This window comes from Salmo salar, chromosome ssa22 (assembly GCF_905237065.1).
Source record: "Salmo salar chromosome ssa22, Ssal_v3.1, whole genome shotgun sequence".
In the NCBI taxonomy this organism is placed as follows: Eukaryota; Metazoa; Chordata; class Actinopteri; order Salmoniformes; family Salmonidae; genus Salmo; species Salmo salar.
Window position 1 is genome coordinate 27985749 of NC_059463.1, and position 25479 is coordinate 28011227.

The window sequence follows — 25479 nt, forward strand, 5'->3', positions numbered from 1 at the left end:
ATAAATTTTATATGCAGATTATGGTCTTATACTAAACTGGCCCCTCCCCGGATTTTGTGTTAAACGCTCCAGAACAAAGCTTTCTTAGTGTCTAACAAGCTTTCTCTGGCCTTAACCTTGTTCTGAACACCTCCAAAACAAAGGTCATGTGGTTACTACCTCTGAGAGTTGAGAGCTTGAGGTAATCACCACCTCATACATTGTACTTGGAAGTATGGCTCGACTGTACACTGTCATTCTCTCAGCACATATCAAATATGCAGGCTAAGGTTAAATCTAGATTTGGTTTCCTCTATCGTAATCACTCCTCTTTCACCCCAGCTGCCAAACTAACCGTGATTCAGATGACCATCCTACCCATGCTAGATTACGGAGATGTAATTTATAGATCGGCAGGTAAGGGTGCTGTCAAGTGGCTAGATGTTCTTTACTATTCGGCCATCAGATTTGCCACCAATGCTCCTTATAGGACACATCACTGCACTCTATACTCCTCTGTAAACTGGTCATCCAGTCGCAAGACCCACTGGTTGATGCTTATTTATAAAACCCTCTTAGGCCTCACTCCCCCCTATCTGAGATACCTACTGCAGCCCTCATCCTCCACATACAACACCCGTTCTGCCAGTCACGTTCTGTTAAAGGTCCCCAAAGCACACACATCCCTGGGTCGCTTGTGTTTTCAGTTCGCTGCAGCTAGCGACTGGAACGAGCTGCAACAAACACTCAAACTGGACAGTTTTATCTCCATCTCTTCATTCAAAGACTCAATCATGGACACTCTTCCTGGCAGTTGTGGCTGCTTCGCGTAATGTATTGTCGTCTCCTTGGTGTTGTTGTCTGTGCCCAATAATGTTTGTACCATGTTTTGTGCTGCTACCATGTTCTGCTGCTGCCATGTGTGTTGTTGTCATGTTGTGTTGCTACCATGCTGTGTTGTCATGTGTTGCTGCCATGCTAGGCTGTTGTCTTAGGTCATTCGTTATGTAGTGTTGTGGTGTCTCTCTTGTCGTGATGTGTGTTTTTGTCCTATGTATATATTTGTTTTATCCCAGCCCCCGTCCCCGCAGGAGGCCTTTTGCCTTTTGGTAAGCCGTCATTGTAAATAAGAATTTGTTATTAACTGACTTGCCTAGTAAAATAAAAAAAATACTTTTAGCCTTTACGTTTACAGTGTTTCATACTGCACTGTAAACTACACTACATGGCCGAATGTATGTGAACACCTGCTCATCGAACATCTCATTCCAAAATCATGGGCATTAATTTGGAGTTGGTCCCCACTTTTCTGCTATAACAGCCTCCACTCTTCTGGGAATGCTTTCCATAGATGTTGGAACATTGCTGCAGGGACTTGCTTCCATTCAGCCACGAGCATTAGTAAGGTCGGGCACTGATGTTGGGCGATTAGGCCTGACTCGCAGTCAGTGTTCCAATTAATCCCAAAGGTGTTCGATGGAGTTGAGGTCAGGGCTTTTTGCAGGCCTATAAAGTTCTTCCACACCGATTTCTACAAACCATTTCTGTATGGACCTCACTTTGTGCATGGGGGCATTGTCATGCTGAAACAGGAAAGGGCCTTCCTCAAACTGTTGCCACAAAGTTGGAAGCACAGAATTGTCTACAATGTCACTGTATGCTGTAGCTCTAAGATTTAAGGGGCCTAGCCCGAACCATGGAAAACAGCCCCAGACCATTATTCCTCCTCCACCAAACTTTACAGTTGGCACTATGCATTGGGGCGGTAGCGTTCTCCTGGCATCCGCAAAACCCAGATTTGTCCATCAGACTGCCAGGTAGTGAAGTGTGATTCATTACTCCAGATAACGCCTTTCCACTGCTCCAGAATCCAATGGCGGCGAGCTTTACATCACTCCAGCCGACGCTTGGCATTGCGCATATTGATCTTAGGCTTGTGTTCTGCTGCTCGGACATGGAAACCCATTTCATGAAGCTCCTAGACATTTCCACTTCACAATAACAGCACTTACAGTTGACCGGGGCAGCTCTACCGGGGTAGAAATTTGACGAACTATCTTTTTGGAAAGGTGGCATCCTATGATGGTGCCACGTTGAAAGTCACAGAGCTCTTCAGTAAGGCCATTCTACTACCAACGTTTGTCTATGTAGTTTGCATGGCTGTGTGCTCGATTTTACACACCTGTCAGCAACGGGTGTGGCTGAAATAGCTGAATCCACTAATTTGAAGGGGTGTCCACATACTTTTGTATATATAGTGTATTGCTAAACACACTCTGCCCCATATGAAACACTCTGCCCCATATGAAACACTATGCCCCATATGAAACACACTGCCCCACATGAAAAGAGGCTCCACAGAACAAGGCTGTTGTGGTATACTGTTTTTCTTTGATCAAGCAGTTGTGTATTTACTCAGTAGCCAACAGTACAAACATGCTGAGAGGTTTATAATTCAGTGTTTGAAGTCGTATTAATCAACTCAAGGATCAAAGCATGTAGGAATGCCTCATGGAAACTTTTCAAAATGACCCCGACGACTGCTGCAGGCTCTGAATGGGCAGCAATCGTGATCATAGATTGTGTTTTGTGCTTTATTCAGTGCATCCCACAGAACGTCTCTGTTTTAGTCCCTCACCTCTGATCTAGTTAGTTATTAAAAGCAGCCCCATCATTGTTGCCTCATGTTAACCTGTTGTCTGGTCCAGGTGCATCACCTGGGCTATGATATGATGGGTTTGACCAGTGGGATCACAATTATGCCACTCTGTCACCTTCACTACTACTGAGTGTAATCAGTGGGTGAGATATAGAATAGTTTTCTACATGGACCTGATTTATACTGAGTGTAATCAGTGGGTGAGATATAGAATAGTTTTCTACATGGACCTGATTTATACTGAGTGTAATCAGTGGGTGAGATATAGAATAGTTTTCTACATGGGCCTGATTTATATTGAGTGGAATCAGTGGGTGAGATATAGAATAGTTTTCTACATGGGCCTGATTTATACTGAGTGGAATCAGTGGGTGAGATATAGAATAGTTTTCTACATGGGCCTGATTTATATTGAGTGTAATCAGTGGGTGACATATAGAATAGTTTTCTACATGGACCTGATTTATACTGAGTGGAATCAGTGGGTGAGATATAGAATAGTTTTCTACATGGGCCTGATTTATATTGAGTGTAATCAGTGGGTGACATATAGAATAGTTTTCTACATGGACCTGATTTATACTGAGTGGAATCAGTGGGTGAGATATAGAATAGTTTTCTACATGGGCCTGATTTATATTGAGTGTAATCAGTGGGTGACATATAGAATAGTTTTCTACATGGACCTGATTTATACTGAGTGGAATCAGTGGGTGAGATATAGAATAGTTTTCTACATGGGCCTGATTTATATTGAGTGTAATCAGTGGGTGAGATATAGAATAGTTTTCTACATGGGCCTGATTTATACTGAGTGGAATCAGTGGGTGAGATATAGAATAGTTTTCTACATGGGCCTGATTTATATTGAGTGGAATCAGTGGGTGAGATATAGAATAGTTTTCTACATGGGCCTGATTTATATTGAGTGGAATCAGTGGGTGACATATAGAATAGTTTTCTACATGGCCTGATTTATACTGAGTGGAATCAGTAGGTGAGATATAGAATAGTTTTCTACATGGGCCTGATTTATACTGAGTGGAATCAGTGGGTGAGATATAGAATAGTTTTCTACATGGGCCTGATTTATACTGAGTGGAATCAGTGGGTGAGATATAGAATAGTTTTCTACATGGACCTGATTTTATACTGAGTGTACAAAACATTAAGGACACCTGCTCTTTCCATGACAGACTGACCAGGTGAATCCAGGTGAAAGCTGATCCCTTATTGATGTCACCTTTTTAAATCCAACTCAATATTAGGAAGGTGTCTTTAATGTTTTGTACACTCAGTGTACATGTCAAGTGTATCCTCACAGCAGACTCAGTATGTTTGCTATTAAATAAGCCCTGTTGAGTGTGTCGACCCAGTGTTGAGTTCCCTTTAACTCCCTTCCTTTATGCCTTCAGCAGAGACTGTGCCGATATGAGGACTCTACCATTCTGTTTCATTTAGGAGAGGAGACCATACGTTTCAGTTACCTGAAGTTACAGAAACACCCTTTCCAGGTTTGTAGAAGTGTCTCAGCAGGAGGAGTTGGTTACAGCACAGCGTTTAATCCCCCTGCGCATTCACACACGTTGTTTTAAAAGCATCAGCTTAACAATTACACAAATCTTTACGATACTATGAACCAGTCATAGTGATCATAGACTCTGTTGTCACAACATGTAGATTATATAAAGATCAGTAGAGATGTACAGTGCCAGCTGAGGGCTGTGAATGGTGTCTGTGTACTAGCCTATTCTACTGGTGATTCTCATCTCCCGTGATAATTAGCTATTGTTTGATCAGCAGCTCTCTCTCCTCAGTCTGTTAGAGCTGAAGATTAATTATGGAAGAGACGTGTTTTTTTGTTCTTTGTTGCATAGAAAATTATGTTTGGGATTTCTGGACAGAAGCGAATTTAACAAAAAATCTGAATGCCTTGTCAACTCAGTTTTGATGTGTGGTGGTTGGAGACGAGGCATCTGGAGACCCATCTGTGTGAGTGTTAAACCTTGCACATGCTTCGGCGAACCGAATGGGTGAGCTCGCATACTCCCTTAGAAAAAAAAAAAAAAGGCTGCAATAGTACTGTTTGTCCATCTGAGACGCCGTAGCCAGTATACTCTTCCTCTGAAATGAATCTAAGATAACTCAAGAAATGTTTAATTCATTTAAATGTTTTGTCAAAGAGATCTTAGTCGCAGTATTTTACCCCTGACAAAGGTGTCTGGTGCAGTATTTCTCAAGTGAAAATTCCAACAGTTCAGGTTGTAACGCAACAAAATGTGGAAAAAGTCAAGGGGTGTGAGTACTTTCTGAAGGCACTGTATTTTCGAATAAGTTCAATACATTTATTTGATTTCCTACTAAGTTCAGTACATTTTTTTATGCCGGTATTGTTGAATTCCGTTTCATGTCTGGATTCCATGATTCTGTCTGTATTCTCCGCATTGCGGAATTTATAGGGCCACCAGTCCAATCATTATGCCATCATTGATTTGAATGGGGTGCCCGTTCTATTCATTATATTTCTATGGCATCACATGCAGTCAGGAGTGGAGGAAAGGAGATGTTTTAGATTTTTCTTGCTATTCAAACGGTTATTACGGAGACTGGTAATTTGGCTTGCCAATTGTGTGTGGACTCACAACAGCAGAGCATCTCCTCCTCCCTATAACCGAGCGGCACCATCTCCAGGATCCCTGCACATTTTGACAGCCTTAATGATTTGTGCTGGCAGTAAACAGAAAGTTAGGGAGGGAGGGGATCTGAAGGTGTGCAACTAGAGCAGAGGAAATGCTGTCTAAATAATTGATTGAGGTGAACTCTCTGAAATGGTGACTCTCTGGCAAGCTCCTCCCATTGTCATGCGGCCCAGTTCACCTAGCAACCCAGAGCTGTTGTTCCAAGACCCTGCACCTGTGGCGGGCGGGTGTTCCAGAGGGACGCTTGACAAAAAAACACTGGCTCTGTTTATTCTCAGGTTACCATATAGACAACAGAACAAACAACAGAACAGGCTCAGGTGTCTGCAGGACGGAGACCGGATGCTCACTAATGACTCTTACTGGCTTCTGTATGTTTTATAGACACCAAGGTGGGATATATCCACTAGAATAGAATTTCAGCTTTCCTGGTAGGTATTTTGGGGTAAACAGAATACTACAATTTTTCCGGTTTGAGTGTAAGATGATTGCATATAGTTTTCTTAGTAAATGAATCAATAATGCTCAAAAAATATAAAAAATACTATACAAATATTATTCTCCTTTGATGTAGCGTGCAATTATAACTCTGAAGAGAAGAATACAGAACATTAACGTTGAAGCCTCCTCACAGAGAATGAGGCCACTGTAGTGCCCAAGGTGACTTTAGAAGAAGTACACTACTATCCCAGTGTGCCACTTTCCTACAATAGCCCAGTGTTGGCTGCAGCAATGTTTGACCACATCAAGCCATGACTAAATGTCCCATCTTCTCCTCATTTGTTTAGAGACAGAAGTAACGTGTTGCCCGAGGCGAGTCGCTGATTAAACTCCACACGACTGATGCAGCTATAGTTTTTTTTCTGTTTCTGGGTGACTAGCAGTAGCCAATTGTCCCCAAGCGCAATCAACAAGAAACCGGCAACACATTGTCATGGTTCACCAGGGCAAAGTGACTGTTCTTCTGCCAGTGTAGCCCACCATGGTACATTGCTGATTGTACTGTAACAGTACAGTTAGCATAGGATAACATGTTTTAATTCACATCTTGCCAAAGTGTAATCCATAATAACCACAACAGCCTTGGAGTTGAATGAATAAATACATGAATGAAGGAATGAATGCACCCTACAACAGTAGTGAAACAAAGGGGGTCCTTAATTGTCTTAGACTGAGAATCCTGTGATTAGCGAGGATGTACAACACAAGTCATGTGTATCTATAGTCTATAGAGATGTTGTCTGTGTGGTGGGTACAGGACCGTACAGTAACACGACACACAGCGGAAGTGTTCCACACTGCTGAGTGGCTCTGACACAGATTCCAGCTCGTGCAAGGAGGCGTGCTGTCTCGTCATAGCAACTGCAGCCTCTCATCCAGAGACTGGAGACAAATAGAAGTTGTGAGCACAGGGCTACACAAAGCATGTAGGCTTAATAACAGTGACAGTTTCCCCCTGCCATAGCACTCTGTGACTCCCTCACTTTCTCACATTCCCTTCCCCTCTGTCCCTCACGGCTTGTGCTAAGTTTTGGAGGCGTCTTGCCATGCCCCATATTGAACTGCTGCAGTGGTGTGGTGAGAATTGACACTAGTAAAGTTGAACTGGAAAGGAGGACCAATGGTTTTAACCCACACTGTCCAGGGCTGGCACTGATTTGTCACCTTGATAGTGGTTCATTCTGACTCGTCTCACTTTCTCTTCACCTCTCTATTCCTCCCTCCCATCTCTGTCCATCTCTCTCTTCCTCCAGGCAAGCGGTGTGAGCTGTCGTGCCGCTCCGGGCGTTGTGCCCCAGGTGTGTGTAAGAACGGGGGCACCTGTGTGAACCTGCTGGTGGGAGGGTTCAAGTGCGAGTGTCCGTCTGGCAGTTATGAAAAGCCCTACTGTGAGATGACCACCAGGAACTTCCCCCTGCAGTCCTTCCTCACCTTCAAGGGCCTCCGCCAGCGCTTCCACTTCACCCTCTCCCTCTCGTAAGTACAACAACCACCCCACCCAGTGGCACATGGCCATCTCAGTCATTCCCTTTCACAATACAAAGTATATCCCTAAATATACTACTGTGATTCACTTCACCTCTCTTTCTTTCTCCCACTACTTCTCCCTCTTTCTCTTTTTGTATGCCTCCTCTCTTAAACTACACATACTCTCTCGCTCTCCTTCTCTCTCACAAGTATCCCACAACTGCTCTTATACTCTCACGCTCACACCTCTTATAGCCTGTGATGCATGATGATTCCTCCGCTCCTCTCATTGGCTAAGCGTCCTGGTGTTTAATAAGAATTATTGAATCATTTAATAGCTGTAGTCTTTAAAAGTCTAATCTCTTCTAGCTGGGATTGGGTTCCCTGAGCATGGTGAGTGAGGATGGATGGATGGATGGATGGATGGACGGATGGATGGATGGAGAGGTTTCTAATGTGGGTGAATGAGAAGAAGCCCAGCTGCCTGAGAACTTACTGTTTCTGGACTGGCTCCTTGCCTAACCGAGGGCATTAATCTAAGACCCAGGAGTCCTATCTTATTCCACTCAGTGGTGACTTTGAGCTGTGAGTCAGCGCGTGGCCTATTTCTCCTCCTCAGTTGCTCTCATCAATGCGAATCTGGAGATATGTTCCGTCTGCCCCTAGGGTTCGTGCGTGTGCTGTTGCACGTGTGTCTTGCTATTAAATCATACACCTAGGGTACCCTCATCCTGGGATGCCTAAATATTTTTTGGAAACATGTATTCGCTCTCAATTGACAGCCATCCAGTTTTACATCAGCACTAGTTTATAATGGTGTCATTTGTCTGATACAGGTAGAGCAAGTTGTATTTCAAGATAATTATCACAACCTAGTATCTTGTTGGAAGGTGCCAGGGGAGGGTGGTGCTTTGAAATGAAACCGACGAGGACTAAACACTGAACAGTCAATCACACTGAAGTACATTCATGTGAATGAGACGAGGCTACATTGATATGAATGATATTCTTCATCCCAAGTGACAAAAGCAGCACAATGGGTGCAATATTCATCATAGCAAAGACAAGTTGATATCACTGTCAAAATTGTCATTTGTATCTAGTTTTGTAATGTGCTGTCACTCTAGAAGTGCTTGGCAGGGCTTGAAAAATAGCTGTTAATGGCTAGTGGTGATATTGATACGTCTTTGAGTTTTATTGAAGTGGTGGCCTTGCTTTGAGAGTGGCTCGGATGGCAGTGTTTTTGGATTGAGAACTGCTCTGACCTGTTTCTTAAAAGCATTGACTGGTAGTTCCCAGACTGTTCCCAGAGCTGTGAAGAAGGTGGTGTGTAAAGCTGGGGATATAACAGCTAAGACCCAGCAGGCTGTCTGTCAGGCATCTCTGTTACCTGAACCTGGCTTGATCAGGTTACTGTAGTAAAGAGCCGTTCTCATGGGGAAACCTCCCAGTGAGTTGGAGCCTGTAGACGGGACTGCAGTAGAGATAGTTAGCAGGAAGTGTGTTGAAAGTGTGAGAAGAGGAGAGTTGAAAGTGTTTCTATAGCAAGGTTTACATCCAATTGGCGTCAGATTTTCATGTGACTATTCTAAAATCCTCATAAAACTGTGCATTTGCCCACCAGAGAAGTGTTTCCATCAAATTGTCTTGTGGATAAAAGACTGCATGATGATGTAGTGCACATAAAATAACTTTTTGCGGTTAAATTCCCATGTACCGAATAAAACAATTCAAGTAAATGGTGTTTCCATTGCATTTTCAACTCTACCGATGTTTATTTCACAAAACATGTTGGGTTATATAGCGAATGTGCCCACTCTGGTCTTGGCATGTGCGCTCTAGCTAACAGCTCACAGATAGTGTGGGTATAGCCTACTTTTGATGAGATAATTATGGACAAAAAGAGCAACATTATTTTCATTTGTCAAACGGCAGCCAAGCATCGATCATCATGTCATCAGAATAAGACCCTCAGTATTTTCTGAAAGGAGCATTAACCTCATCACAGTGCACTTCCACCACCCTGTGAAGTTGATCATAACTTATTTCATCTGTAGCCTAATAAACTGCATGCTTTCCCGAGTCGTAGTGGGAGGACCACATAATATCATCGTGTGACTCCAAGTTTACTTTGATATGAATGTTTGCCCATAAAGGTGTTTCCACCGGCATTTCTCGCATCATACATTTTACCGACACAAGAATATCCCACCTTTTATTATCTATTTTGTTTTGGCAACATTTGGAATGTTTACCGACAAAGTTTCCATCAGGCCTGTCCTGCCATTTTTTACCCGACGTACTTTAATCGCGTAGACCAGGTTTCCATCCAGCCTTTTTATGTTACCAGAAACCATCTTAGCAGCAACATTTGTATCACATATTTGAATAATACCTCACATTGTTAGTAGTCATGTTCCTCTGACTGACATGTAAACACCATGCCCTTCTGGAGACTTCCTCAATGCACATGTCTGATGCAGTTACATCAAGTTGCTATTACACCGTTGGCGTTGGCCCATCTATACATTAATATGGGTAGACTGGTTGTTATCTTTGTAAATGGCTGTTTAATGTGACATACAGTATAATGTTGCCAGTGGAGTCCGTTATGTTGTGGTTGATTGCACTCCGTCCGGGGGGGATCTTGAAGCAGTGTTCACAAGCCTTTAAAACCTATTCATTGATGACTACTACAATTTCTTGATGATGACCATTTTTTCTCTGATTATTATTAGCATAAGAGCTAACACAGGAGATATTCTGTTTGAGATATTCACAGTGTTATTCAGATGGAGCTGGTGTGTGTCTCTCCTCTTCCCTCTCTGAGGTCATGGTGATCATTCTCCTCAGTAAGCAGGTCAGCAGTGCTGTGCCCCATGGTTACGCTCCAGCTCTGGATTAATGCATGCACCTTTCCACACTGACACACACACACACTTGCATACTCTCTCACACACACACACACACACACACACACACACACACACACACAATGCATACATGCGCACAGACACACGCACACATCCCACCAACATTCAACCAAAATATCTCCCTACATGTTCTGAGAGCATCCTGAGACACTGGATTTCAGATCTCTGGAATCTCACCCTCATTTGAAAAAGAAGTCAGTAGGCTTCCATCCGTCTGACACGGTATCCATCTGAACAGGCAGATGCTGCCTACAAGCACTAGCGAGTCACACCAGTCACACAGACGACAGGGCTCTCAGTTCTCCCACAGATGTTCAGAATGTTCCAAGTGTCAAGCAGAACAGGTTCACTGTGTGGTCCCCTAGGACAGGAATGAGGGGAAATCAGTTTCTGGCTTCATAATGTTCTGTCAACCTTTGCAGTTTGCCTGGGCTGCAATATGATTATATAAGATAAACTGTATATACAAAAGTATGTGGACACCACTTCAAATTAGTGGGTTTGACATGTGTATAAAATTGAGCACACAGCCATGCAATCTCCATAGACAAACATTGGCAGTAGAATGGCCTTACCGAAAAGCCACGTGGCACCGTCATAGGATGCCACCTGTCCGACAAGTCAGTTCGTAAAATGTCTGCCCTGCTAGAGCTGCCCCGGTCAACTGTTAGTGCTGATATTGTGAAGTGGAAACGTCTAGGAGCAATAACGGCACAGCCGCAAAGTGGTAGGCCACACAAGCTCACAGAATGGGACTGCCGAGTGTCTTCAGTTGCAACACTCACTACCGAGTACCAAACTGCCTCTGGAAGCAATTTCAACACAAAAACTGTTCACCGGGAGCTTCATGAAATGGGTTTCCATGCCCAAACAGCCGCACACAAGCGTCGGCTGGAGTGGTGTTAAGCTCGCCACCATTGGACTCCAGAGCAGGGGAAACGTGCCCCTTAGTTTCACTGAAGGGAAATCGTAACACTACAGCATACAATGACATTCTATTCTTCTAACTTTGTGGCAACAGTTTGGGGAAGGCCCTTTCCTGTTTCAGCATGACAATGCCCCCGTGCCCAAAGCAAGGTCCATACAGAAATGGTTTGTTGAGATCGATGTGGAAGAACTTGACTGGCCTGCGCAGTGCCCTGACCTCAACCCCATCCAACACCTTTGGGATGAATTGGAACGCCGACTGTAAGCCAGACCTAATTGCCCAACATCAGTGCCCGACCTCACTAATGCTCTTTGTCCTGCAGCAATGTTCCAACATCTAGCTCAAAGCCTTCCCAGAATAATGGAGGCTGTTATAGCAGCAAAAGGGGGACCAACTCCATATTAACGCCCATGATTTTCGGAATGAGATGTTCGACGAGCAGGTGTCCACATACTTTTGGTCATGTCGTTTAACACCCTGTCATACATTTACATTGATTTTAATGAGCTTCACTGAGATCTTTTTACCTTTTGTGGTGAATCAAATGAAGACCCTTTAGAACTCAATGTGACCCAAGGATTTGATGCCTTTGTAAAACCAGTGTGGTTTTATTTTATGCCCTGTGGTCTCTGCGGTTGGACCGTGTCTGTCGTTCCTTGAATCCAATGCGATCGGGAGCGTCAGTGGTGTAGGCTCTGGAAGGAAGCCAGAGAGGGAGGAGTGCACTGCTGTGTTCAAATGTGTCTAACTGTGTGTTAACATGACAGTAACTGACAACACCACAATGACCTCCGGCAATATAAACTAGGTTTCTTGGCATTGTCTCTTCAGAAATAAAAGTGTAAATGCAGATTGGATTGTACAACTGAATGCATTCAACTGAAATGTGTCTTCCACATTTAACCCAATTGTGGTTGTTTAGTTGCAGCCTGTTTTTATATACTCCTCTTTGAGAATACATCAAATGATTTTTTCTGTGGTTATACTGTAACTACCTCATTTCTGCCTAGTTCCTCCTCTGATTAAAATAATCTCCTCATTGCTACAAACCATCAAAATCATTCTGAGTCAGTCTATTATTTCCATATTATACAGTAAAGCCTGCACCTGCATTATGCTTCCTGCATCAGTGTAGTGTTTATTATGCTGTAGCATTGACATTGTATTCGTTTATGTCACTTATCAGAACATCTTTTCATCTCACTCTGTGTGTAGTCACTATCCACGACATGCTGTCTCTGAGTTTATGGGGTATATGCTCCATGCCTACCTGCAGATGGTCTCAGACACTGCACGGTGCTCGGGGTAGTTAACCCTGTTGGGTGCTCAGTGATCTATGGAGAACTGAGCACCCTTTGAGGAGCCATCTCTGCTCCTCAAAGGGGAATCACGAGGCACAGCGCATCAATAAGCCCTCCTAGTAATCTAATAGGAAAGGAAAACAGTTGTTTTCTGGTGCGTTCAAAATCTGTATCCTCTGCTATAGTAGGGCATGTCAGTCAGTACACTGTCTTCCTCCTGTCGAGGGTACTGGATGAGCTTCTATATGGGTATGAAAAGACTCCACCTCATATTGATACAGAACCATTTACACATGTTGCTGAGATCTTCACTGTTCAATGTGGATGTTGAAAATGCATTTATTGCAGAAATGATTTGCCCACAGTACTACAAGTATGGCAACATCTTGTGTGTAGAAATATACTGCATTGAATGCATCTTGTTTTTTTTCCCCTCACAAAGATCTATCTTCACTGAAAAGATTGTTTACTCTGTCTTGGTGTCTTTGGCTGTGAATGGACACTTTGTGAGCCCAGTTTCTTTCTGTCTTCCAGGTTTGCCACGAAGGAGCCAAACGGTTTGTTACTCTACAATGGCCGCTTCAACGAGAAGCATGACTTCATCGGTGTGGAAATCGTCAACGAGCAGATACAGCTCACCTTCTCTGCAGGTAGGAGGGGATCTGTTAGTGCATGTCAGACAATTTACCCCAAATCTACAGTTATTGAAATATCAACATGTGATTATTGTGACAGGTGTTGACCCACTGAAGCCCTGATTCAATGAAGCCCTGACTGTTTCATTTTTTTAGGTGAGACCAAGACGACTGTGTCACCCTACATCCTTGGAGGTGTCAGTGATGGCCAGTGGCATGTGGTCCAAGTTTACTACTACAACAAGGTATGTCAGAGATAAACCTGCCATGGGCTGGTTCTTGTGATCCTACATGATGTAGACTGGTTCAACACTACATTTACATTTTAGTAATTTAGCAGTAGTGAATGCATACATTTCATGCATTTTTTTTTTGTACTGGCCCCCCGTGGGAATCGAACCCACAACCCTGGCATTGCACACACCATGCTGGCGTTACAAACACCATGATCTACAAACTGAGCCACAGGGAAGACACTAGACAACAGCAATTTGCTGGGTCTGGGCTGAGATATAACTTGGGTCTAGACTAGCGTCTGCTGAGTTCCCAACAACTGGATGTTCCTGTTTTCAGGGGAAATGGAAAGAGAGCCTCTGATGCAACTTCTGCTTTTGGATGTGATTAACAAGGCAACACTCCATCTTAACTCCTCCTTCACATTTACTGGATTGGCTGAATTCCCTACAAGACCAGTATGTAGGGAATCTAGTTTCAGGTGTTTATTTTACTCCTGCTACTTTAGGTTAGACTGACTTGAGCTCTTTTGCTCTTTTGGGTGCAAAGGTCAGACTAGGCTACTGAAAAGTTCCACTATAGACTTGGCTTTATCAGACCTTACTGTGAAACACTGAGCAGGACTAAGAGCAGTTCATTTCCAACATCAGTACATGCTCAAACTGAATTATGTTTGTCTCTTACCACAGACTTGAAATGGGAGACATCGAAATACCAGATGTATTTTCTTAACATGTTTGGCCCTGCAATTGACTTGTATACCGGTAATTGATTTCTGGATGTTGTATAGTATTGTGAGTAGAAAGACCTGTACGTTCTGGTAGAACTGGATATACATGTATACTGTACTTAGTGTCCTGATAATTACATATCCATTTATACTAGACCGGCAGAACTTCATCAAGTATCTGACAGTGACTGTCTATAGAGTGATGAGGGTAGTGATTCTAGTTGGACCACACTGGGAGTAGAATACCCTGAGTCCTCTGTGGAGGTTTACTTTGCTGCTTCCTGTTAGAACTGCTGCTGTGTCATTCCAGAAAACTACTGTTGATGGGACAGTGGAATGGGAAGCTTGCCAGACAGACATAGGAGGGAGAGAAAGGGCAAAGGAGGGATGAGACAGCCAGACAGAGAAAGACTGAGAGAGACAGTAGGAAAGCGTGGGAGGAATAATACAAAATAAAAGAACTCTCCATACAAACGAGATATAAGCTTCACAACTGTTTTATTTCCATATCAATCAGTGAAGAATGCATGGAACTATAACCCCCTCACCCCACTACCCTTCCTCCGTTATCCCCATCCTTTTCAAATGTCCCCCAACCCCCCCCCCCCAGACCAACACACAGGATGTTACATTTGAATCTATTCAGGAAGTCACTTTGCATCATAAAGCTGTTGCTAGGCAACCTCCCAAGTGTGGATATTCTATTCATGGTCTATGATAACATGGCCCTGTCAGATTCCAGCCAGCAGAATATGAGGGAACACAACATCTCGTGGGCCATTGGAGGAAAAGTTTTGGTTCCCCTCAAAGTTGGGACATTATTCTCTCGTTAATCACTTTTACAAACCAACAAGTCAACGTTTGTTTTAACGTTGACCTAGTCGTTTTCAGATTAAACAGACAATGACAATCTCCAGTGACCTACAAAGTGTTTCCTGTTGAGTGCCCACCATGCCCAACTGTTTTGTTTAATGTCACATTTTACCAGCTAGTTTCCTACTCATCATTTGCACAATACGAAGCATGAAGTCAATAACATGCAATAACCATCATTTTAGGCAGAGGCCCAGACCAATGGAAGGGACATATTCCTAGAAAACTGTCCAGAGATCATTCAGGGGCCTAGTTGAACTAATCCCCCAAAATCCAGTGAGTCTTGGAGGTAGAATGATGGCTCCTCCCCTCTGAGGTATCCCACGCCGGAAGGCCTGTCCCTGTCCACAGGGGGTGGGTGGGATGAGGTGGGGGGCATTTTAGATTGAAATGTGCCTTTCAGGGGAAAGGGGGAGTGTGGAGAATGGCAATGACCACTGCCTTTGTGCTTCGCTCGGCCTCCAATGGGACCATGGGTAGTGAATGATGCGGCCCCGGGGAAGGTGCCCGGGAGAGGAGCGAAGAAACAGTATTGACTTGAGCTTTGAGCGGGACACTGCGCTTCAGGGCTCACCTCCCTGGTTGCTATGGTGTTTCCAATCAATCTCAGATCTCATATTACTGTTTGCTCCCATGCCCCTCTTGTCTAACCCTGTCATCATGGGTGATGGTGAACTCATATTCCCAGGATTCCCTGTCACCCTGTTGTGAGGGGAACAGTGTTTAATGTATTCCTGAGTAAATATGTGCTCTCCAATCATCTCTGACAGGCAGAGGCTTTGTGTAGCAGACAGAGCGGCTGACAGACATTAGCAGAGAGGCATTACAGGAGAGTCAACAACCGTGTAGTTCAGCAAGCCATGGGCTGCTGGGAGCGAAGGCCCAATGTTTAGTTCAGTGAAAGAACCAGCGAATCTGGACCACAGTCTGTTCCAGACCTTTCTCAACTGAGGGGAACTGTGGAAAAGAGCGTGTCGGGTGATTTGGTGTGTGACCATTCTAACAGACCATCTCACACTGCCGGTTTGTGTGTTTGTTTCAGAGTCCCAACAAATGAGTTTCCCACTGCCTCACCAGGGGTCAGCTAAAGGATGAAGACATTTTGTTCAACAATTAGTGTATGGAAGGTTTAGAGGTTTATAGGTTCATTCTATCTTTCTAGTAGCCCGGTGTGTTGTGAATAATGAAACCCATTTGCAAGTATTTCAGACTCAAATCAGCAAAGCAAATAGTCCTGTTGGCCAGTTATTAGATATGATAATAAGGCCTAATGGGAGACAGAAGAGGAGTTTAAAGACGAGGGCTCATGTTTGAGCAGTGCAGTGGGACAATGTAATTAAGTCTCCATCGTCTCTGACACACAGCCAGCCGTCAGTGATCACAAAACCCACAATGAACTCCACCAGTATTCAGCTTCTCACAGACAGCCCCTCAATGGGACAGCTGTATTAATAGCACGCTGAACGCACAGATAGAATCTAATCTGCTTACTGGATAGGGGGATACAGGGTTGAAATGAGAACCATGTGAGGGAGATGTTCTGTGGCAGTGTCTCTGTCTGCGGTGCTCCTGGGAGATGTTCTGTGGCAGGTTCTCTGTCTGCGGTGCTCCAGGGAGTTGTTCTGTGGCAGGGTCTCTGTCTGTGGTGCTCCAGGGAGTTGTTCTGTGGCAGTGTCTCTGTCTGCGGTGCCCCAGGGAGATGTTCTGTGGCAGGGTCTCTGTCTGCGGTGCTCCAGGGAGATGTTCTGTGGCAGGGTCTCTGTCTGCGGTGCTCCAGGGAGATGTTCTGTGGCAGTGTCTCTGTCTGCGGTGCCCCAGGGAGATGTTCTGTGGCAGGGTCTCTGTCTGCGGTGCTCCAGGGAGATGTTCTGTGGCAGGTTCTCTGTCTGCGGTGCTCCAGGGAGATGTTCTGTGGCAGGGTCTCTGTCTACGGTGCCCCAGGGAGATGTTCTGTGGCAGGGTCTCTGTCTGCGGTGCCCCAGGGAGATGTTCTGTGGCAGGGTCTCTGTCTGCGGTGCTCCAGGGAGATGTTCTGTGGCAGTGTTTCTGTCTGCGGTGCTCCAGGGAGATGTTCTGTGGCAGGGTCTCTGTCTGCGGTGCTCCAGGGAGATGTTCTGTGGCAGGGTCTCTGTCTGCGGTGCTCCAGGGAGATGTTCTGTGGCAGTGTCTCTGTCTGCGGTGCTCCTGGGAGATGTTCTGTGGCAGGGTCTCTGTCTGCGGTGCTCCAGGGAGATGTTCTGTGGCAGTGTCTCTGTCTGCGGTGCTCCAGGGAGATGTTCTGTGGCAGTGTCTCTGTCTGCGGTGCTCCAGGGAGATGTTCTGTGGCAGGGTCTCTGTCTGCGGTGCTCCAGGGAGATGTTCTGTGGCAGTGTCTCTGTCTGCGGTGCTCCAGGGAGATGTTCTGTGGCAGTGTCTCTGTCTGCGGTGCTCCAGGGAGATGTTCTGTGGCAGGGTCTCTGTCTGCGGTGCTCCAGGGAGATGTTCTGTGGCAGTGTCTCTGTCTGCGGTGCTCCAGGGGGATGGGATAGGACTCTACTGTCATGACCTACAATATTACAGCTGGTTAGATACGTTATACTCTATTCTCCATTTGTCTGGTCTTTATTCTTAGCCCCTTTTGATTAAAGTGCTCAGACAGTTATTATGGAAACTGCAGGAATATGTAGCAAAAATGGCTTATGGTATCATGAGGTTATGCTATGAATAAATTGAGGTATTTGTGTTTTTAGTTTACAAGACAATATTCTAAAATAATTGCAAGCCTCCCTATCACGTGCATTCCTCATCTCTCAACAATCAGGCTACCCAGGGCATCATATCCTTCTTGTACTCCACACTGCACAGATAATAATCCTATCTGGTCTGTCCACAGCTCAGTGTCCAGCCCCAGGCCTGGTCAGTCAACAGTGAGAGAGAGGGTGGTCGGTGGGGGTCGACCCTCTCATCACAGTGCTGCTAGCATAGCCGTTACTGACACAAGCTCTAACTGGGCTGGCGGTCAATATGAGCTCTGTGTGACCCGGGGGAAACGCTTGTGTTTGTGACCTTTATTGACAGGATCGTTACACCCCACCCCCCCCCCCCACCCCTCCTCCTGTTTCTCCCTCCATTGATTCCTCACACAATGAAAGAGATCCTTTGTGGAGAAGAAGACCGTTACTGTCCTGCTGAGCCAGGCTTTTCCACCGTGTCTGTGTATGTGTCTGTGCCTCTTGTCACAGCCTCTGACTTGAACTCTGGCTGTTTTGACTTTAAATTATTAAAGCACTGAAAATAATTATGATTAGGTAAATTGGGGTGCTATTTAAGAATACTGTAGGTCTGAACATATAAGCTAGTGGTGGGAATTTTACTTCAGAATTGATTCAAACTTTTCATTAGGATTGTTAGATACTTCATTTCTTTAAATGTGGGAAATTGTTTTCAAGTCTTTTTGTTGTTAATTGAAGCACTTGACTTGAGAAAATCCTTACCTCTAGGGTGAATGTTTCAATGAGAGAGAGGTTTTTTAATGCTAGTTTTTACTTGATATTTTGCATTTGATTGAAATAGAAATGTGATTAGTGCATTTTTGACACCTTATAAGACAGATTTTGTTATTAAGATCGCACAATGCTGACATATGTAGCACACCTTGATGTGTAATTAGCAACCCTCAGACAGACAAGCAATCTATGTGCTGATCAACCAAAAATACTTTACAGTGACACACACAAGAAACAATGAGATGGATATTCTGAGACAAAAATAAACTTGCCTTTTCTATTCTTGAATGTTCTCTTCTGTAACTTGAGGAAGAAGAAACCTTAAGTATTAGCATATTTTTAGCATCAAGCAGTCATTGAGATGCACCTGTGACAGAGAATGCTCTTATGGACACTCTCAGAAGGCTGATTTATAGCTTAATGTGTGCGTTTCCTGTCTATCTCGCTATCGATAACCAAGCACTACTTCCACAGTATATGTCCACCTTCTGCCCAAACACATACAGTATTTCCCTTTTAGGAAGGACATTTTGATTTGATTTGGAATAGTGCACTTATAAATGCTTCCCTGTTTAGAAACTCCTATCACCCATGTGCTGCTATTTACAGTAGTTTGTCAGGTGAATTCCTCCCGACCTGCTGTATGTGTTCTGTCCATAACACTGGAGCCAAACTCAACAACTCCTCTTCTCTCCTCACAGCCAATCCTAAACCAGGCCGGCATGCCCCAGGGTCCTTCTGACCAGAAGGTTGTCGTAGTAACCGTGGACAACTGTGATACCTCAGTGGCGCTGCGATTTGGAAATGTGATCGGGAACTACACCTGCTCTGCCCAGGGCAGCCAATCAGGATCCAAAAAGTAAGGAAATGGGAGGGGCTTACTGGTATTTTATTGTGCAGTGTTATCTGCCAACAGATTATAGTAGAGCTGAGTAAAAGCAATATTAGCCATTTGAAGCCATGAATTCTGTTTTTACATTTTGCCACAAGCTGAGCTTAACCTCTTGATTTAGTTACTATTGTCATGACCCCAAGAGAAAAAGAGAAATCCCAATTGGCTTTCCTGAGCTAAACATGGCCCTCGTTATGGGTTATCTACAGAAATGGTTTTCAACTAAAGTCTTCACCTCCAGAATGTAAAGCATCGTAAACATATTTTGATTCTGTGGGGTGTTGATCTGTTTTCCTCCATGGGAAAAAAAATCAAGCTGCAAAATGTTTGTGATAAATATTTTATGAACACTGTTCCGGTGTTTATGATGTGTTGTGGTATAGAAGCAGAGTGGTGTCAGCTTCTAAATGTTTCTGTGTCCTGTCTGTCTGCTGGAGGTCTTTGGACCTGACTGGTCCTCTCCTCCTGGGGGGTGTGCCCAAACTACCTGAGGACTTCCCCATCCAGAACCGCCAGTTTGTGGGCTGCATGAAGGACCTGAGGATCGACAACCGCCACATCGACATGGCTAGCTTCATCGCTAACAACGGCACCCTACCGGGTCAGTAACCTTGCACATTACCATTTGACTGAACCATTTTGATACTGTTTTGTTGCCATTCACCCAAGGCTACTGTTTTAGTTGAGCACAGTATGAGTAGTGTTGGGGATGTGGATGCACCTTGTAACTGAAGTTTCTGAATCATTGATTACCTCTTGTCATAATGAGGTTGGTTTGAACTGTTCCTCACATCCCCAATACCTTCCCAGGATGCTCTGCTAAAAGACACTTCTGCAACAACAACCCGTGTATGAATGGAGGGACCTGTGTCAACCTGTGGGGCTCCTTCAGCTGTGACTGCCCCCTAGGATTCGGAGGCCGGAACTGTGAGAAGGGTAAGAGGTTCAGGGAAGTAACAGCATTGCAGGAGGGTGGAAAGCTTCCTCATATGGTTAAAACGTTTGATCAAAGCTAACCAGGTTTTGTTGGCCCCGTGACCTACTACCATAATAGACCTTTTTAGTCAAGAGGGACAGTACAGGCGTGCCTTAGGACTAAGTGACCCATCAGACAGACAACATCCCCTAGCTCTCCTGACCTAGACTTAACTAGGGTCTTTGTAGTTGATGGACTGTACCATAACTCAACAACTAGGTGGTTACAATGACATGGCCATTTAATTTGCTTCTTAGTGCTGTGGTGTTAAGCGCACCTGCTATATTGTATTTTCTCATTTTCAAACATGCTTTTTTTGAGTGAGCTAGTGTAGATGTAGTGCAGAAACATTTGCATAGACACCATGCACAGGAGATTGTGCAAGAGATATGAGGATGATGCATAGAGGGAATTGGCAGAGCTCTAAGTAACTGAAGTAAGCTCTTCATCCTTTTAGCGTTGTCTCTTTCCTGGCACAGATAAAGCCAGTCATATTTCATTTTGCTGACATGATGGTTTCGTAAGCCTGATGTTCACACTGAGTAGTACTGTTTTATGCCAGCCATTTCACAAGGGTTTATGAGGGTCCCATATGTGTGTATGACAGCTGCGATGTGATATGCCGTAAGCTTTTATGACTCTGTCATGAGAGGGAGCATATTACATTTTACAGCTATACATTTAAACAGTTACTCTGACATAACACCTCGGACATGTTTAAGGTGAAGTATTCCGTTTTTCAGTTTATGTAACAGCATTACTAGTGTCCATTTCTCTTCTCAGCTCCTCAGTGCTCTGCAGCTGTTTGACTGGCTGATTTACAAGCTGGGACAGTTTGAAGAGAAGAGAGGGAGGGAGGGGAAAAAGGCCCCATAAGAGGGGGAGGGCGAGAGAGAAGACAACAGGGAAAACTACCAAAGAAATAGTAAATTACCCAAAAGCATCCCTGTTTCAGTTTGGAGTGAAATCCAGTGATAAAGGACCACTTCTTTCTCACAGTTAAGGGAGACGGAGAGGCTGGGTGATGAAAGGGAGATGGGGAAAGGGTAAGAGGTGGAGGGAAGAGCAGAGGGTTGAAGAACATCTGAAGAAGAGAGGAAAGAGAAGAGGAATGCATAATGTGCTGCAGACTAGTACGTGCTACTGCTCTGTTTTACATAGTGGGTGTCAATGGCATGAATGTTCATGTTCTACCAAGGCCATTAAATATTCAACGTCATTACAAAGCTCACTATCAAAATAGAACTGTTGAACTTCCAGTATGTCATAGGATTGGCCATCAGGGGTTAGGGAGGGCATAACGGCTAATAACCATGGAGAAAATCCCCAGCATCTCACTTCCTTTCTGACCATCACTGACTCTGCATGGACAAGGGTGTGGGGGATAAAAAAAAAGTACTTTCATAGTTAATCCCATGAGTCGTCCCCACAGTGACCGTACGTACATACCCCAACCAGAAGCCATGGATTACAGGCAACATCCGCACTCAGCTAAAGGCTAGAGCTGCCGCTTTCAAGGAGCGGGACTCTAACCCAGAAGCTTATAAGAAATCCCACTATGCCCTCTGACGAACCATCAAACAGGCAAAGCGTCAATACAGGACTAAGATCGAATTGTACTACACCAGCTCTGACACTCGTCGGATGTGGCAGGGCTTGCAAAACATTACAGACTACAAAGGGAAGCACAGCCGAGAGCTGCCCAGTGACATGAGTCTACCAGACGAGCGAAACTACTTCTATGCTCGCTTCGAGGCAAATAACACTGAAATATGCATGAGAGCACCAGCTGTTCCGGACGACTGTGTGATCACGCTCTCCGCAGCCGATGTAAGACCTTTAAACAAGTCAACATTCACAATGCCACAGGGCCAGACAGATTACCAGGACGTGTGCTGCGAGCATGCGCTGACCAACTTGCAAGTGTCTTCACTGACATTTTCAACCTCTCCCTGTCCGAGTCTGTAATACCAACATGTTTTAAGCAGACCACCATAGTCCCTGTGCCCAAGAACACTAAGGTAACCTGCCTAAATGACTACCGACACGTAGCACTCACGTCTGTAGCCATGAAGTGCTTTAAAAGGCTGGTCATGGCTCACATCAAAACCATTATCCCAGAAACCCTAAACCCACTCCAATTTGCATACCGCCCCACCAGATCCACAGATGATGCAATCTCTATTGCACTCCATACTGCCCTTTCCCACCTGGACAAAAGGAACACTTATGTGAGAATGCTATTAATTGACTGCAGCTCAGCATAGAAGAGGCTTTAAAACAGCTTCTACCCACAAGCAATAAGACTCCAATCAAATGGCTACCCAGACTAACCGGTGCCCCGGCACATTGACTCTGAATCGGTACCCCGCTGTATATAGTCTCGCTATTGTTATTTTACTGCTGCTCTTTAATTACTTGTTACTTTTATTTCTTATTCTTATCTGTATTTTTTTTAACTGCATTGTTGGTTAGGGGCTTGTAAGTAAACATTTCTCTCGCTCTCTCTCTCTGTCCCTCTCTCTCTGTCCCTCTCTCTCTGTCCCTCTCTCTCTGTCGCTGTCTGTCTGTTTTTGTCTGTCTGTCGCTCTGTTTGTCTCTGTCTGTTGCTCTCTGTCTCTCTCTATCGCTCTGTCTGTCTGTCGCTCTGTCTGTCTGTCGCTCTGTCTGTCTGTCGCTCTGTCTGTCTGTCGCTCTGTCTGTCTGTCGCTCTGTCTGTCCGTCGCTCTGTCTGTCCGTCGCTCTGTCTGTCCGTCGCTCTGTCTGTCCGTCGCTCTGTCTGTCCGTCGCTCTGTCTGTCCGTCGCTCTGTCTGTCCGTCGCTCTGTCTGTCTGTTGCTGTTTGTCTGTCTGTCGCTCTGTTTGTCTCTCGCTCTCTGTCTGTCTCTCTCTGTCTGTCTCTCTCTGTCTGTCTCTCTCTGTCTGTCTCACTCTCTCTCTGTCGCTCTGTCTGTCTGTCGCTCTGTCTGTCTGTCGCTCTGTCTGTCTGTCGCTCTGTCTGTCTGTCGCTCTGTCTGTCTGTCGCTCTCTCTCTGTCGCTCTGTTTGTCTGTCTCTCTCTGTCTCACTCTCTGTCTGTCTCTCTCTCTGTCTCTGTCTGTCTGTCGCTGTCTCTGTCGCTCTCGCTGTCCCTCTCTGTCGCTGTCTGTCTCTCGCTCTCTCTATCGCTGTCTATCTCGCTCTAGTCAATGGCAGGCCTAGTGCTGCTGCTTGATTTGACATTAATTATTGATGGGCGTTGCCTGTCTGTGTGAGTGGGGTGTTTTGCATCTCTGTGAAGAGTGCCACGGTCTAATGAAAGAGAAGCCACGGTCTTATGAAAGAGAAGCCACGGTCTAATGAAAGAGAAGCCACGGTCTAATGAAAGAGAAGCCACGGTCTAATGAAAGAGAAGCCACGGTCTAATGAAAGAGAAGCCACGGTCTAATGAAAGAGAAGCCACGGTCTAATGAAAGAGAAGCCACGGTCTAATCAAAGAGAAGCCACGGTCTAATCAAAGAGAAGCCACGGTCTAATCAAAGAGAAGCCACGGTCTAACGAAAGCGAAGCCACGGTCTAACGAAAGCGAAGCCAAAGCCACGGTCTAACGAAAGCGAAGCCACGGTCTAACGAAAGAGGAAAAACATGTCTAACATCCAGCTAAAGGTGTCACTAGTACCTCTCTTTCTCTAACATGAAGAAGGGACAGAATGCCTGTCAGAATGCACAGACTGCAGGTCACACACACAGTGAGGGAAAAAGTATTTGATCCCCTGCTGATTTTGTACGTTTGCCCACTGACCAAAAAAATGATCAGTCTAGAATTTTAATGGTAGGTTTATTTGAACAGTGAGAGACAAAATAACAACAACAAAAAATCCATAAAAACGCATGTCAAAAATGTTATAAATTGATTTGCATTTTAATGAGGGAAAAAAGTATTTGACCCCCTCTCAATCAGAAAGATTTCTGGCTCCCAGGTGTCTTTTATACAGGTAACGAGCTGAGATTAGGAGCACACTCTTAAAGGGAGTGCTCCTAATCTCGGCTTGTTACCTGTATAAAAGACACCTGTCCACAGAAGCAATCAATCAGATTCCAAACTCTCCACCATGGCCAAGACCAAAGGGCTCTCCAAGGATGCCAGGGACAAGATCGTAGACCTACACAAGGCTGGAATGGGCTACAAGACCATCGCCAAGCAGCTTGGTGAGAAGGTGACAACAGTTGGTGCGATTATTCACAAATGGAAGAAACACAAAAGAACTGTCAATCTCCCTCGGCCTGGGGCTCCATGCAAGATCTCACCTTGTGGGGTTGCAATGATCATGAGAACGGTGAGGAATTAACCCTAGAACTACACGGGACGATCTTGTCAATGATCTCAAGGCAGTTGGGACCATAGTCACCAAGAAAACAATTGGTAACACACTACGCCGTGAAGGACTGAAATCCTGCAGCGCCCGCAAGGTCCCCCTGCTCAAGAAAGCACATATACATGCCCGTCTGAAGTTTGCCAATGAACATCTGAATGATTCAGAGGACAACTGGGTGAAAGTGTTGTGGTCAGATGAGACCAAAATGGAGCTCTTTGGCATCAACTCAACTCACCGTGTTTGGAGGAGGAGGAATGCTGCCTATGACCCCAAGAACACCATCCCCACCGTCAAACATGGAAGTGGAAACATTATGCTTTGGGGGTGTTTTTCTGCTAAGGAGACAGGACATCTTCACCGCATCAAAGGGACGATGGACAGGGCCATGTACCGTCAAATCTTGGGTGAGAACCTCCTTCCCTCAGCATTGAGAATGGGTCGTGGATGGGTATTCCAGCATGACAATGACCCAAAACACACGGCCAAGGCAACAAAGGAGTGGCTCAAGAAGAAGCACATTAAGGTCCTGGAAGCACATTAAGGTCCATTAAGGTCCTCTCCAGACCTTAATCCCATAGAAGATCTGTGTAGGGAGCTGAAGGTTCGAGTTGCCAAACGTCAGCCTCGAAACCTTAATGACTTGGAGAAGATCTGCAAAGAGGAGTAGGACAAAATCCCTCCTGAGATGTGTGCAAACCTGGTGGCCAACTACAAGAAATGTCTGACCTCTGTGATTGCCAACAAGGGTTTTGCCACCAAGTACTAAGTCATGTTTTGCAGAGGGGTCAAATACTTATTTCCCTCATTATAATGCAAATCATTTTATAACATTTT

At 44.9% G+C, this 25479-nt stretch overlaps 1 protein-coding gene across 9 annotated transcripts in view; it reads left to right on the forward strand.

Annotated features, from left to right (window-relative positions):
• Positions 1-25479, forward strand: part of LOC106583093 (cadherin EGF LAG seven-pass G-type receptor 2) — a 92523-nt gene that overhangs the window by 44035 nt on the left and 23009 nt on the right. For 6 of the 9 annotated variants that reach the window (XM_014166906.2, XM_014166901.2, XM_014166898.2 and 3 more), the window contains 6 exons: positions 7092-7314; positions 13002-13117; positions 13259-13347; positions 19126-19283; positions 19751-19917; positions 20127-20252. In XM_014166906.2, the coding sequence (XP_014022381.2) occupies positions 7092-7314; positions 13002-13117; positions 13259-13347; positions 19126-19283; positions 19751-19917; positions 20127-20252 (879 nt within the window). The remainder of the gene's footprint in view (positions 1-7091; positions 7315-13001; positions 13118-13258; positions 13348-19125; positions 19284-19750; positions 19918-20126; positions 20253-25479) is intronic. The other 3 variants (XM_045705214.1, XM_045705215.1, XM_014166900.2) reach the window with 1 other exon arrangement.